This window comes from Lissotriton vulgaris, chromosome 5, assembly GCF_964263255.1.
Source record: "Lissotriton vulgaris chromosome 5, aLisVul1.2, whole genome shotgun sequence".
Taxonomy (NCBI): domain Eukaryota; kingdom Metazoa; phylum Chordata; class Amphibia; order Caudata; family Salamandridae; genus Lissotriton; species Lissotriton vulgaris.
This window is the reverse complement of record NC_141693.1, coordinates 1,667,671,736-1,667,686,538: the sequence shown is the minus strand read 5'-3', so window position 1 is coordinate 1,667,686,538 and position 14,803 is coordinate 1,667,671,736. Positions and strand designations below refer to the sequence as shown.

The window sequence follows — 14,803 nt, the reverse complement described above, 5'->3', positions numbered from 1 at the left end:
CTGAAAGGATGGATACACAGCGCACAGCATTTCACCCAGCCCAGAAAGGCTAGATGCACAGCACACAGCATTTCACCCAGCCCAGAAAGGCTGGATATACAGTGCACAGCATTTCACCCAGCCCATAAAGGGTGGGTACACAGTGCACAGCATTTCACCCAGCCCAGAAAGGCTGGGTACACAGCGCACAGCATTTCACCCAGCCCAGAAAGGCTGGGTACACAGCCACAGCATTTCACCCAGCCCAGAAAGGCTGGATATACAGTGCACAGCATTTCACCCAGCCCATAAAGGGTGGGTACACAGTGCACAGCATTTCACCCAGCCCAGAAAGGCTGGGTACACAGCGCACAGCATTTCACCCAGCCCAGAAAGGCTGGGTACACAGCCACAGCATTTCACCCAGCCCAGAAAGGCTGGATACACAGTGCACAGCATTCCACCCAGCCCAGAAAGGCTGGGTACACAGCCACAGCATTTCACCCAGCCCTGAAAGGCTGGATACACAGTGCACAACATTTCACCCAGCTCTGAAAGCAGCCACCATTTTTTACAGGCACGCATTAAAATCATTAGCAAAGCTGAGGGTCTGACTTTGGGGAGTTACAGTACAGTTTTAACCTCGCGCGGATGACACAGAAGTAAGAATGTTTGAAATGAAAAATGTAATGTAAGTAAAAAAATGTCCACTGCATGTAATTTTAATAGAATAGCATGGGTGCTTCCTAGCAGGATTCTTACTGACAAAAACTGTACTGTTGGATCTAAATGACTGCAATCCGAAGATAGATTGAACGTGCCTGGATGACCAAAACAATCAAGTAATGGAAAGAACAAACATTAGCAAATGAAAGTATTTTCTCACTAGCCTTGGTACTGAAGTGCACTTTTTTTAGGAGGATATGAACATGTGATCAGGAACAATGCCCTAACTTACAGTGGAGGAGAGCAACTTTCTGAAATGGACTGATGCTATGGCATATGAGGTTTGATTTAGTGGGCAGAAGCTGAATAGACCAAAAGGGGAAGAGAGCTGACTCAAAATCTCTCTATGTATCCATGTTTTATGTATGATCTTGTTAATCAAAGGATGCTTGTGAGACTGTCACAGCGAGATGTAAGCAAGACCTAATTGTTCGGGATTCCGCCACCCCAAATCTTCCATGTAGAGGGTCTAGCTATATCACTCTCTCCTAAATATAAGGCTATTAAAACAATTTCCAGGAACAGTCTTTTGTTTTGTGTCATGACTTGCAGAGAACATGTTTCGGTAGGGTCATAGGCACCTAGAAATGTGGAGCTTCTATGACTCAGAAAAAAACATGGAACCAAAGAACAGTTTGCTGGCAGGCCCCATTCAAAAATAAACATGAATTGCCCTTAAAGAAGTTATATGAAATTGCTGAAAAGGACCAGAAATAATACTTGCCCGAGGACAGCTACCAAATTACATTATAGAGCAATAGTATGAAGCAGCATTTTAAGTCGTAATTGTCTTTCATCAGTTTGTGTAAAAAGAGAATCGTAGCTAAATACAACATCAAATGAGCTCTAACTAACGAGTTTCACCTCAACATTTACTTTCAAAGCAGCCTCAATACGTGAAACAAATTATTAAATAGAAAACATTTAGCAATTAAACATCCACTCTTTCTGATCAGGGTGCAGAGTTGGCGTGCTCCCTACAAATTAGAATGGAACACATATGACTCTGTCTAGTCTCATTTGTAGGGGAACCACAGCCTATCTTGAGTTTCACTGCTGTCTTTTGCTCAAGTGCACTCTGGGACTGGTAGTTTGCCAGTAGAAGCACAGTGCTGCAAGCCCTGTAGGACCTTGTTAGAACAGGAAGGTCCCCTGCATGGTAAACTGACGTGTACCTCTGCTTTCACTAAACCCGTCTGGTATCCTCATTTTATTTTGGCTCAGGCACACACAGAATCCTGCATGCTTGCTGAAGCAAGGGCCCAAAATTGACCACGAGTCCGTGGAACTGGCTCCGAGGTGAGATGGGGGCTACAAGTTTACTCTCTAGTGAACACGAGCCTACAGTCTGTCACATTTGAGACATACACTGTGAGTGCCATTTTTGAATCTATAGTATTAGGCAGACATTTTTCCTTGTTTAAAGTGAGAAACAGAATGCGTATAAGCCTACTCATGTACGTTACACCTACATGTTGTGCCCAGACCCATTGGTGACATGCTTGTGTGTGGAGTATGTGCATCTGTATGTCGAATGGGAGGAGGACTCCGTGTTAGCAGAGCCATCAGTGCTGAAGCTAGTAGATACATTTTCCGTGGCCCCTGGTTTCACATCAACTAAAGTAAATCGTTTACAAGGGAATTATTCAGAAAATAAATTATACTTATTGGTAAATATGTATGAGTATCGTGACTTGTGACGCATCAAAACATATTGGAATTAATCAAGACCAGTAATTTCAGGGTAATGAAGTAAAACAACGTAAATGAAGGAAGAGGAGAACAAGAATACTAATGTTACAAACACTTAAGAAAGATTAAATCAACAGAAATAAGGTGCTTCAATGGGTTCAAGCAGAGCAACAAACATATCTTATTCAGTGTGTTAGTTGTACATAATTTTATGCACTTCTTTTCTGAGACTCAAAGGTGGATCTTAATCCTGTGACTCCATGTTTGAGTCATGGTATTCCAATCCAGGTGGACTCATGAATGATAGAGCCATAGCTTGGTCCCCTTAACTCCATTCAGGATCGTTCTCTAATTGTGGCACTAATCAGATTAATTATTCCTAATTAAATGCCTCGTCTAGGAGGATGAACCTTATTTGGGGTCTTCAAGAATAAACACAACAGGCAATTAGTCCTGAGGATGGTCTCATATATGTAATACATTAGAAAACCAAAAAGCCAATGCACACTCCGCTACTCACGTTTATACCAGCCCCCATCGGAACATTTTCTAAATCCCATGTAAACCCTCTCTAGGAATATTCCTTTGAGTGAGAGTGGACCTTACAAAGATCTGTCTCAGAAAGAACTGCATAAAATGATGGTCCTTTTCCCTTCCCATTGATAACCACAGGTATGAATGTTGATGACAACTCGGGGAATGATTCACACTTATTATGCTCATGTTATGGGCACTCCTACTTAGAGCCAACCTCATTACCACCTGTAGCCAGAAAATGAAATGTGGAGATGAACTGCACCAAACCGACTCGCGAGCATAAGACAGTGGAACAACATACCCTGTTTGGATATCATGTATATTAGTGGGACCCAAACCTTCAAACATCCTTCCAGCACCAAAGCTTCTTTACCGACCAAGGAGCTGCTTTGAATCAGGGCTGGTGTTGCTTTTTGCTAGTCACTCAGAGGTTAGTGAACATCATCAACATCAACTCTGATCATCATGCTTGAGAATTGAGAGTCTGCCTGAGACTAGGGAGTCTGCCTGCTGAGAGGAGAGAAGGAGTAACCTGTCCTACAGGAGTTGTCTGCCAAATGAAAAGCTCAGCACCCATATACACAGAGAGCAGAAGCAGATTGCTGTGGGAGTGTGCCTGAAATGGACCTGATTGTGCCTGAGGGACTCCAAGACTCCCTCTGTAGCCAAGATAAGCAAACAAGAACCGGCCACACTTCAGTGTGCGTGCTTTAACAACCACCATTGAGGAAGACCAGAGGGCTTGTGCTGACTCTGCCTTTGCTGTATCTGAAGACCGCGACCCTGCACACTGTACCATAGGAAGGATTTGACACGCCATGAGTACCAGACCTGATGGAGAAGAGTGCCTTCACCTGGGCTGCCTACCCAAGCCCTTCTGACTGCAAGCATGACTTCTCACACCATGAGACTGATCACCCACTGTGGAGAACCTGAACGCACTTCACCTCAGATAATTCTAACACCCGAACAACACACTGACTGAGAACGCGCCTAACAGATTTTGCTTAGATTATCGCAAAGTGCCTAAGAGAAGTGCATGGTCCAAGTATAAAGACTGATCTATGCATCTCAGGAAAGCAGCTCCATATCACCAACTGTGCTTGCACCTAAAGATTTTGTTTATCTGTATAATAACCCCCATAGCGTCGTTAGAATACCATTTCTGCAGTGATGCACATTCCTTAAGTGTAGAGTTGTGAAATTCTAAAATACATCTCTTTTCTCAAACGAAAACCATTGGGCTGTAAATGTGCTTATTGTGCCTATTGCTTGACTATTTTACTACTGTGTCTCAACATCCCATACTACTTCCATGGACAGCTCATCTTCATTACGTTGAGAGTCTAGTTCTGTATGTGATTACTTGGTCCATATTTCAGCTCCACAGAAAGACGGACCCAGCTACACCAAAGGCAAAAGACCCCAACCCCTACAGTTGTGGCCCAGAAGCCTCTGTCCGCCATGTACCCACTCCAGGAACAAGATTTTAATTTAGACATTAGTTCAATTTAGGCAAGTAAAAAGTGAACGGAAAAGCCACAATCCTAATTCACAGAATCAGGACATACATTTGCCCCCACCCATCCAAAGAGGGTTTGAACATGCGTAAATTCTGCCAGTGTAATGTATGAATTCACAAATATCAAATCCACAAATACAAGATTAGTGGCTTTCTAGGAGTGTCTACCTGCAACTGTCAGTAAAATGCATTCACCAGCGAATTTACACATAGACACTCTCTTGGAAATACATTAAAATTGACTCTTGGCAAGGATGCGAGTAATGGCATTTCAAGAGTGAGAACTGGGAGAGACACCATCACAACTACTGGTGGTGTAAGTGATGGGGCTTCTCCCTGCACAAATGTTTCTCTCAAGGTGCCACCAAAATATTAATGTGCACTGCACATTGGTACTCGATTAAGCAAATGTATCGTATATCTATTGCAATTTGGCATGAAACAATACTTATGACTTTGAGCATCAATGAATTCTAAGACTGTCATTGTTTTCCTTCATTATAACTATACATTTTTGTAAATTCAAATAATGTAAGAAATCTTCTCCAAATGTAGGAAACCCCTTTAGTAGCAAATGTCTGACTTTTTTCCTAACTTTTGCAAAGCAAGGCTAAACTAGTTAATTACTTTAATCAATAATTCAACCTTGAGGTGTGGTAAGAGTTGGAATTTCCATTTGATGTTTCATTTCTCTTGAAACTTCCCACTACTGTGTTTGCTAGTTTGCATATTTACTGTTTGAAATGGAGCAGAATTTGGCAACTGAGCCTATGGCCCCCCACCATCAGCAAGGCAAGCAGTTGCTGCTAAGGGTTGACATTGCTGATTATTTTCTATGCTATCACTCAAAAGCCTCTGGAACACCCTGAGATGTAGTTAAGTGTACTACATCCTCCAGGTCTGCCGAATGAGCTTGAGTTCAGTTTTACACTTTCGATCACAAGTTAGGTCTCAAAATAAAGGCGGCTGAGAATCTGGCAACAAGTGCTTTACTAATACTGGCAATAACGATTATCTAGGTTTGGCAGCAATGACTCTCCTCTCCATGCTGTGACTGTCATTATATCGTTAGAGAATGGGAACCAAAGTAGAGTCAGCAGTCAACACTCAACGTCAGCACTTCATACTGACACTTTTCTTTGGGTTATTTCCTGTCGGCTTGAAGTGCTGAAATGCCAACTATTCTTACATCAATAAGGAAAGAATGGGCAACCACAGGTGACTCCAGCTACACCAATCATGAGATCAACTGAACAGCATTGACCAATCACGCATCCTCTCACTCATCACTTTTTTGGCGGAGACCTCCATTTCCCCATGAGAATCCTGTGGTGTATCATGGGAGACTTGTGACTTCCTATGGGGTTGCACCCTATAGGAAACGGGAGTCATGTAGATTGTACACAGAAAGTACTTGGCCAATATGTCCCAATGTGGTCCTCATGTCCTAAACTGTCATGAAAGATCATTCTTTGTGCGAGCCGGCTGCAACAACAGGCATATTACAGAAAGTGATATTACTATATGGATACTGTAATCTATTTCATGTCTTGATTGAGGTGTTTTCTTATCTTTCAATCTGTCCTGGAGGTTACACAAATGTGATATGAACCCAAATCTGGCACCAAAGTCTTAGGCCAGGTTCATCCTCTCAGTCTGGTTAAATGCCTCTTCTGCTCGCTCGGTCCTAGTATCGAAGTGCTCTTTATCCATATCTGAACTTAGATGACTCATTACTTGTTGTTGCATTCGATACCGGCGTGAAGTGAGATTCGGAATCCGCTGAACTGGGGTACTGATTAAGTGCTATTGGAACTGAGGTTACACCATAGCTGGCCCACTTGCACACTGACAAGTCTTTGGGGGTGATGGTCAGTGCCTGGCCATCCTTTCAATCCTCCACGGATTGTCCTCCTTGGTGTATCTTTTTGTACCCTGTTCGTGTACTCTATTTGTCCCTGGGCTTGGTCTGTACTCTTTGCCCCACCTGAGAGGCTCCTCCATCTGCTGCTGCTCCTCAGATAGCCGATGACTGCTTGATGCTGTGGAAACTGACCCGAGTTGGAGAAGTTGGGATGGACATTGCTCTGGCTACGCGGGCGCGGATGGAGTGCTTGTCCTGCCACCGGTGCCAGCGTTTCCTTACTGCGGAACGAACCTGTAAAGACATTACAATCAATGATTACAAAAATGTAGAAGAAAACACTTTTTGTTCTGTATAAAAGGCCTAACAGTGTTGACTTTCAATGAAACATGCATGGGGTGAAAACCCACTAGCTCACACTAAAGGATTGTACACCCGTCTTGAACAATTAACAAAATACCAGGTGTGTCTGAACAAGAAATGTGTGAAGGACGCTCCCTTTGGGTCATTACTATACACAATTGCGAACTCTCTTCATTGCCCCCCCCCCAAAAGAATTTTGGTGGAAGAGATTTCATAGTGTAGCTATGAGACAGTATTCCTCTGCTTATGCGATCTGAGCCAACCTTATTGAGGCATAGGAGAATCATAAGAGAACGCGAGGCCTGTGGTTATCTCCCTTTAACTGTGGTATAATCTAATTATGTCTGTGTATCAGCATAGAGACTTCTTGAAAGTGGGTATAGCTTTTTGAATCTGTATCTAAAATAATAAATTTAGTATCACAAATTCAAAGACATCAGATGATTTCCTTAGTTTCCTTAGTTCCTATAACATGAAGAGTTGAAGAGTTGAAAACGTGAAATTCATTCACATTGCACAGTTACTACGTAGTCTCGATACTTGCATCAGCCAAACCTACCTCTTTGCCAGTTCCCATTCTAAATATGGGCATGCAATGCTTAACATATAGGGCCAGTTTAAGAGTTTTGCAGTGCAGCACTGGATCGGATCCACCCGCCCCACTGTTGCACCTCCAAACCTGCGGTCAGGCCGCCTGCCAGGTCACAAGTGAATCACGTGTCAGACAGGCTTTTTTATGTTCCCTCGACAGTGCTCTGAAAATGGGCACCCCACCCTCTTTAATATCTATATGTCCCCTTTGGCGGTGCTGGCCGAGGCCTGTGGTGCCCAGATTGTCTCATACGCCGATGACACCCAGCTTCTCTTCACCTGTAGCAAGAATAGGGACTTTGATGGAGAGCTTATTAAGAACTGCTTGGGTGCTGTGTTCGGCTGGTTTCATATAAACCAGCTGAAATGCAACCCAGACAAATCTGAGGTCCTCTTCTTTGGGTGTCCCACCAGACCCATGTTGGAAGTCCTGGTGGCCGGTTGATATCCACCCTCCCTCTGTGGCGACGGGGATGACAAACAATCTGGGAGTCAAGTTGGACACCGGTTTGTCCCTTAAACCACAGATCCTAGGCCTGGTGGGCCAATGCTTCAGGATACTGAGAATGCTCAGGAAATTCCTTCCTTTCCTATCCATCGCCCACAGGAAAAGTACAGTGCAGGCTCTGGTAGGATTCAGGCTTGATTACGCCAACGTACTCTACCTCGGCCTCCCTGATCATCTTCTCTCACGTCTGCAGGTGGTGCAGAACTCGGCCGCTTGTGCAATCTTCGGCCTTGGCCGGAGGTCTCACGCTGCGGGCCTGCTGAAATCCCTCCACTGGCTTCCGATACAGAAACGCATCGAGTTTAGGACGTTGACCTTGGCATTTAAGGCACTCCATGGCTCTGGTGCAGGTTACCTAAGGAAGCGGTTGGGATTTCACGCTCCATCCAGAGCACTTCACTCTGCGTCCCTTTCACTGGCCACTATCCCGGCAGTCAGGCGTGCTCGCATCGGGGGCCGCTCTTTTGGATACTTTGCACCCCGAGCCTGGAATGCACTGCCACTGTCACTAAGGAAATGCGTGACCCTTTTGTCTTTTAGGAAGTAGTTGAAGACGTGGCTGTTCTGCAATTAACTCCCCTCGGCCGTGATTGTTGTGTTGTGTTGGGTCTGACAGCGCCGGGACACTCGATTCGAGTAGCTGAGCGCTTAATAAAACTCTATATAACATAACATAACAATGGAAACCGCAAAAACAGTTTATGCAAACAGGGTGGCACATGCTGTGCCCCCCTGCATGCCCCCCATGGCGCAGCGGCACAAGGCTTTGTTTCCTCTCCACCAGGGTTTTCATGGAGGAGGAACCACCATGAAAACTGTGGCAGAGATTAAACTTGTAATATACTTGGCGGGACCGCGGTGGTCCTGCCAAGCATTTTACAGCCTCCTGACCCCCTCAACATGGCCAGGGAACGGCGCTTCGAACGCCCTCATTGTAATTGGGTGGTCAAAAGACTGCCATCGCCACACCCTCACGAGCCCGGCAATCTGTGGAGTACCAGACTCATAATCAGGCCCATAGAATGCTACTGCTTTTAAAACCAGGACCCGCTGAACGCATCGTACGCGGTGTCAAAAGGCACGGCAATGAAAATGGAAAAATGGAACATACCTTGCCCTCTCAATCGGAGCGTCTCCTCCATTAGGGCGGAGGAGCATCACCCCACTGATGAAAATGCTGCCAGAAATGCCCTTGAGATAAAAAAAAAATGGTAATAAAGTACATTTATTACCATTTTATGTTTCACTATCACGTGTCTCTAGCTGAGTGTCAGGACGGGGAGGGTTCATTGCTGCTGAGAAGCAGCAGCAGGGGGGAGTGGTGGGTTGGGCACTCAAGTTTCAAGTGTGCATGCCACTTTGGCATGCTGTCTTCCGTAGGCCAGCCAGACATGCACACTTTACACCTCACCAACCCAGCTGTCTTAGATAGGCGGCTTGAGCACAGGCCTCCAGTGCCCTCAGGAGTGCTGAGAGAGCACGCTCCATCCACTCCTGGCGTTTCTCTTGTGCTGGTTAGCAGCCTGAGAGCAGTCCCAAAATTGGTTAGGGGAGTTGGCTGGGGTCCACTCTGGATGGAAGAAGAACACAGGGAGTGTAGCGACAATGTGAAGCAAAGTAGGTGGATTTTTTATTACTTTTGAAATGTATTTCATTTGCTAATGTGTATGCATTACATTACCTTTTAACTTTAAAACGATAATGTAAAACATGTTGAAAACCTAGATACTTATGCGGTTGCATGCATGCCCCACCCTGGCATTTACCCGCCCTACCACTCTCCACAGTTGGCAGCCGCCACTACTATCCATTCCATGCTTCCACACAATTCCACATCATTGCCAGGAGATTAATTTGAATCATCTTGAATCTGGAGCTATATTAATATTCACCTACCTGCTCATGCTGTAGATAAAGAGTCGCCACATGCGAGGTGAGCATTTGAGGTTTTAGAGGTGTGCGCTAGGGAACGTTTGCACAGAGAAAACATAACAATAAAGGAATCTCTTCATTCGATATGAGGCAATTCCTTCCTATTCCCACACCTGAAGTGCGCTTACGCCTTCCAGGAGACCAGTACATTCGCAAGTGTTTTTAGGAAAGTAAAGTATCTGCAAATTGCTGGTGAACGCTCAAACTTAAGAGCTTATGAGTGTTCACCAATATTTAGAGGCGTTCCTACCGCAACAACTACTATAGGAATGCAGTGGTACATTTGTAAAAAAAAGTATAACTGCTGGGGCTCTCGTCAAGAGGCAGCTTGCACAAGCCCATTTCTCCTGTTAGCGCCGCCTCAAACAGAACCATGAAAGTGAAAGTGGGGAGAGGATGTGGTGTAATGGACAGAGATGCCGACTTCAGAGCAGGGAATCCAGGTTTGGGTCTTGGCACTGACTGTGATTCTAGGCAAACCACTAAGGGCCAGATGTACGACCAGTTTTTGTGTGCCCAAACGGGTTTACAACCAGTTTGCCTATGTAAAAACCTATTTGGCCATGTACAAACACTATTTTGTGAGTCGCCAAATATGGCGACTCGCAAAATATTGTTTAGCGACTTGCTATTAGGAAGGGGCGTTCCCTTCTAATATCGACTCTCTAGCCATGTATGAAAGATTTGCGTCCCTTTGGGGGATCGCAATCATTGTCTCTGACACTGTTGTACATTCCAAATTGCGACTCACAATTTGCAACTCGTAATTGAGCACAAATTGCGACTCGCAATTATGAATGGTCATACATCTTGCCCCTAATCATTCTGTGGCTACCATAAGGTCCTTAACCGGTGATAATGAAAAGCGCTGGTTTTGATGATTAAACCACCAGCTCAAATTAAGCGCTGTAGGACTTTTTACTTTTGCAAATGTGATATTTATTGGAACTCTCCACCCAATCTAGTTTATGAATCGAAACTAGGAATTTCCGTGTAAAAAGTGAAATAATTCCTTATAGTTTAGCTCGACGCAGAGGAATATCGGAGCACTTAGAAAGCTAGACAAGAACTACTAAAGTGCAGTTAAGGGCATGAATAAAGATAATGCACATCCAAAGAATTGCAGCATGTTATTTTACAATATAGCGGAGACAATCAATTATAAAAGAATTCAGGCAGCAATCAACAATCTTAACACAGAACCATAGGTCTGTCATCGCCCCAATCTCTCAGCCAAACTCCCATCTCCTCCAGCTTCGATCACCCCTTTCACTGAGGTCGTGTTCCTTTATCCACATTGGTTAACAACTGTATACAATGGCAGCAAAGTGGCAAACAGGCATTCAGTGAAACGAAAACACGCCAAAGTGAGACAGGTAAGGGCAAGAGAAAAAGATACACGTTGGTCTATAAATGCAACCGAAAAATATCTTTCCTGTGCCGACTCCAAAGAGGTCTCGTTCTAAAACACTTTCATCTTGTGAGCTTTAGCCAAGGCATAAAATAAAAACGTGTGCTTCTATTCATATTGAGTGTGTACGATAGTGAACAGAGAAAGAGCGTGTGACAGAGAGAGAGAACTGTCTGTTGTAAGTCGTTATTTATTATGAACAAGCTGGGGCCGATTCACAGAACTAATCTGAGATAAACTCTTAAACTTACTACTTTTGGTATTCACAGAAGGCATATAGTAGTAGTAAAGTTAGGATTTTGTCTCAATTTAGTAGTAGTAATGTTAGGAGTCCTAACTCTACTACTACTAAATGCTGTGCTCAAGAAAGTGACCTGAGCAGCCTCGAAAGATTGCAACCAGAAATATGGACATTACAAAGTGATATCTTTGCAAGCTTGCTTCTTTGTTTATTGAAGGCCCTGATTTATGTGTGGCGTAGAACTTTCTCACCCCTGCACAAACCCTTGCTGGTGCAGAGGTCGAATTTTCTACTGCTGCATGGTTTACATCAGTAGGTAAAACAATTGCGTGCGCTGCATCGCCAGCTCGGCGATGCAGCACACGCAATGTAAATTGTTTCATTTATTTAATCACTTACCTTACTGCTGTCCGTCATATGTTGAACTCAACTACCCCCGCCCTGCCCCTCCCCTCCCCGCCTCACCGCCCGCAGCACTCCTATGGTGAGCCGTCACTGCTTGAACTACCTTTAGGATTATTATTATTTTTTTTTTGAGGTTTATATGGCACAAACTAGTTCTAGGGATATCCGGTATCAGAGCGCTGTAAATGAGCACGAGTTTCGTAACAGATGAACACATTCATATTTGTTCGGCACATGGTTGATTAAGTTATTTTCCGAGAATCACAAGATGTTGAGTGTCGTTGCTGAGATTCGAACCCGGTTCGAGGTCGACCGCCCTTGCCCTAAGGCTACAAGATGCCACAGCAGTGGAACTGAGACGATTGATAAGTACAAGGGAAGTGGGAATGGGAAATGTTTTGAATGGAAAAGAAACATAATAGAAAATAGCGAAAGTATTGCTGAAAATTGTAAAGACCCTTTGAGTTGAAGTTCAAAAAATGAAATGTTACCAACCATTGTCTTCATGATGGAGCACCATACCTCATTTTATTTTGTCACTTGTTTTACATCTTTAAAGTACTTTAATGCACCGTTTGAAGACCATTGCATTGTTTGGAAACCAATAAGGGCCAAGCCAAAAGCAGCCCTGGTAAGTTTTGTCAGACCAGCCACATGATGAGAGAGTGCAGGAAGCAAATGTGGCCACTACAGGAGATGGTCCAGTGCACTGGGAACCAGGACGGAGACTGAAACGTCAGGATCATAGTCTAGGTTCACTGATCCGGAGGGAATGTCCAAAGAAACACACTGTATCCAGGATGGCTTGAGATGAAAAGAAGCCTTTGCAAAGGAGTCTGATGTGCTTTAGCACGTTTATCATCAACCCCAGTGATGTAAGGAGGTTCACCCTCAACTGGAAGTGGTCTACAGTTGATTGTGAAGAGCCCGCTTTCAACAGGCAGTTGTTGAGGTGTGGGAAGAATGGTACCCCCGACCTCCAAAGGAATGCTGCAACCACCGCCATCACTTACTTGAACAACCAAAGGACACTGTTGAAGCAGAAAGAGAAAAAGGGAATTTGGAAATGCTCACGGGCCACCTTGAACCGCATGTAGAACTTGTAAGCCTGTACAATGACCATATGGAAATAGATGCCCTGGAGGTCCAATGTTACCATCGGGTCTACTTAATTTAGGGTAGATAGAACATGGGTCAGTGTAAACATCTTGAATTTATCCTCCCACAAGAAAAAATTGAGATGTCAAAGATCTAGAATAGGAATGAGGCCTCTGCCTTTTTGTTGCACTCTGAAATAACAGGAACAACACCCAGGTCCTATCCACGAGGTCGGGACTCTTTCTTTGGCTCCTTTCTCCTAAAGAATGTGCAGCAAAATAGACAAATGGTCCTCTGAATGCCACTCTTATGTGGGTGGAAGATATACAGGACAGAAGGGAGTGACAGAGCGTAGCCCTGCTCAACTATCAGCAGGACCCATCTGCCAGATATTAAGGCTTTCAACCTGAGGAGAAAATTACTTATTCTACCTTCTACAGAGTTGTTGTGTGCTTTAAAGGTAACAGTAAAGTAGGCGACAGGCTGCTGCTAGAGGGTCAGATGACTGTAAGGATTGCTGTCCCTGTGGCCCTAGACTGGTGCGCCACCTTGCCCTCAAAATGATTAGGGTACCTGCTGTTGGGATAGTGCGCCTTGATGCTGCCTGTAGATGGAACCCCTAGAGATACCTCAAAAAGGGCAGAATTGCTAGGAATACTGCCTGGCTGCTGTGGGGAGACCTAGGGAGCGCACAGTGATTCAGAAGATTCCGTCGTTGCTAAATCCTTGTATCTGTATTCCACTATCGCCGTCTCAACTCCTCAACATCGCTAAGCTCGATGTGGTATCCACCTGTACTGTGGTATCCACCTGTACCTTCAGTACAGGTGGATACCACATCGAGCTTAGCAATGTTGAGGAGTTGAGACGGCGATAGTGGAATACAGATACAATGATTTAGCAACGAGGGAATCTTCTGACTTCCCAGCTTATCAGTACAAGTCGGAGCGAGGGACTTGTTGCACCTTTCTCCGCAACCTCATGGACCGTTTGTCACCAACGCATTACATTCAGGAGTTTGAGCCTCGTGAGAACAGTTTGTTGTCATTGAGAGTTGGTGAGATGCCCTCAGCCAGATGGCCCCTGAAGAAGGTACACTATTGTCCCGAAATGCATCGGGCTGTTTCAAGAATTTATTGATGATTGATAAATTGAGTACTTACGTAATGCATTCATGTACATTGTTCATGAAGTAATGAAAACTTTATTGAATTGAATTTATGTGAACTTTTCTTTCACTGGCTGTAACATATATGTGTGTTTATATTATGCAGTACAATATGCATAAATATATGAATAATATTTTAATTTTGACAAAAGTCTTTGAAGGCTACAGTATTATTGGAAGATTGTTTTACTTGTCTACTAGGGTCCTAGTGGATCATTCATGAACAGTGCGCAGTGTTTACTGTCTTGTTAGGCAGTATCATGGCATTGCTTGTAAAACAAGAGTGAGGAAATGGGTTTTTACCTCAACAGAAGGTGACTGTAGATAAGGAACTTCTGGCCCTCCTTTAATGACTGTGGCAACATAAGTCTTATAGGTCCAGATACAAATTGTCATCATCATAATGAGGGATAATTCATCCACACCATCACCATTATCACCATCATTGCCAAAAGTTGGTTACTCTCATCTGAGTCCTATCTGAACAGTTGGGGCCTGGCGGATTGGGGCACAACTTTGGCTGAGCTTGAGATGAGTTCAGTTCAGAATTGGGCAGGGAAGTGGGATCAGCATCCTTTAAAGTCAGTTGCATCATGGTTGGCATTGACGTGGCAGAAACTACCATGGATCGGGTGGCACAGATGGTGCTGAGTGCGCACCTGCCAGTGGTAACCTAATTGGAGCACTTTCCAGCTTCAGCGGTTCAAAGGTGCACCTGGGGGCACCGGTGGGTGCTGAAGATTTAAAGCATTGTCTCCTTAAATGC

General features: G+C 44.4%; 1 protein-coding gene across 1 annotated transcript in view; it reads right to left on the bottom strand.

The window, feature by feature from the left end:
* Positions 1–2,512: 2,512 nt before the first annotated feature.
* The window catches only part of LOC147716922 (corticotropin-releasing hormone receptor 1), a 1,353,112-nt gene continuing 1,340,821 nt past the window's right edge, over positions 2,513–14,803 (bottom strand). Inside the window, exon 12 of the mRNA XM_086919826.1 lies at positions 2,513–6,614. Within this exon, the coding sequence (XP_086775952.1) occupies positions 6,474–6,614 (141 nt within the window). The 3' untranslated portion in view covers positions 2,513–6,473. The remainder of the gene's footprint in view (positions 6,615–14,803) is intronic.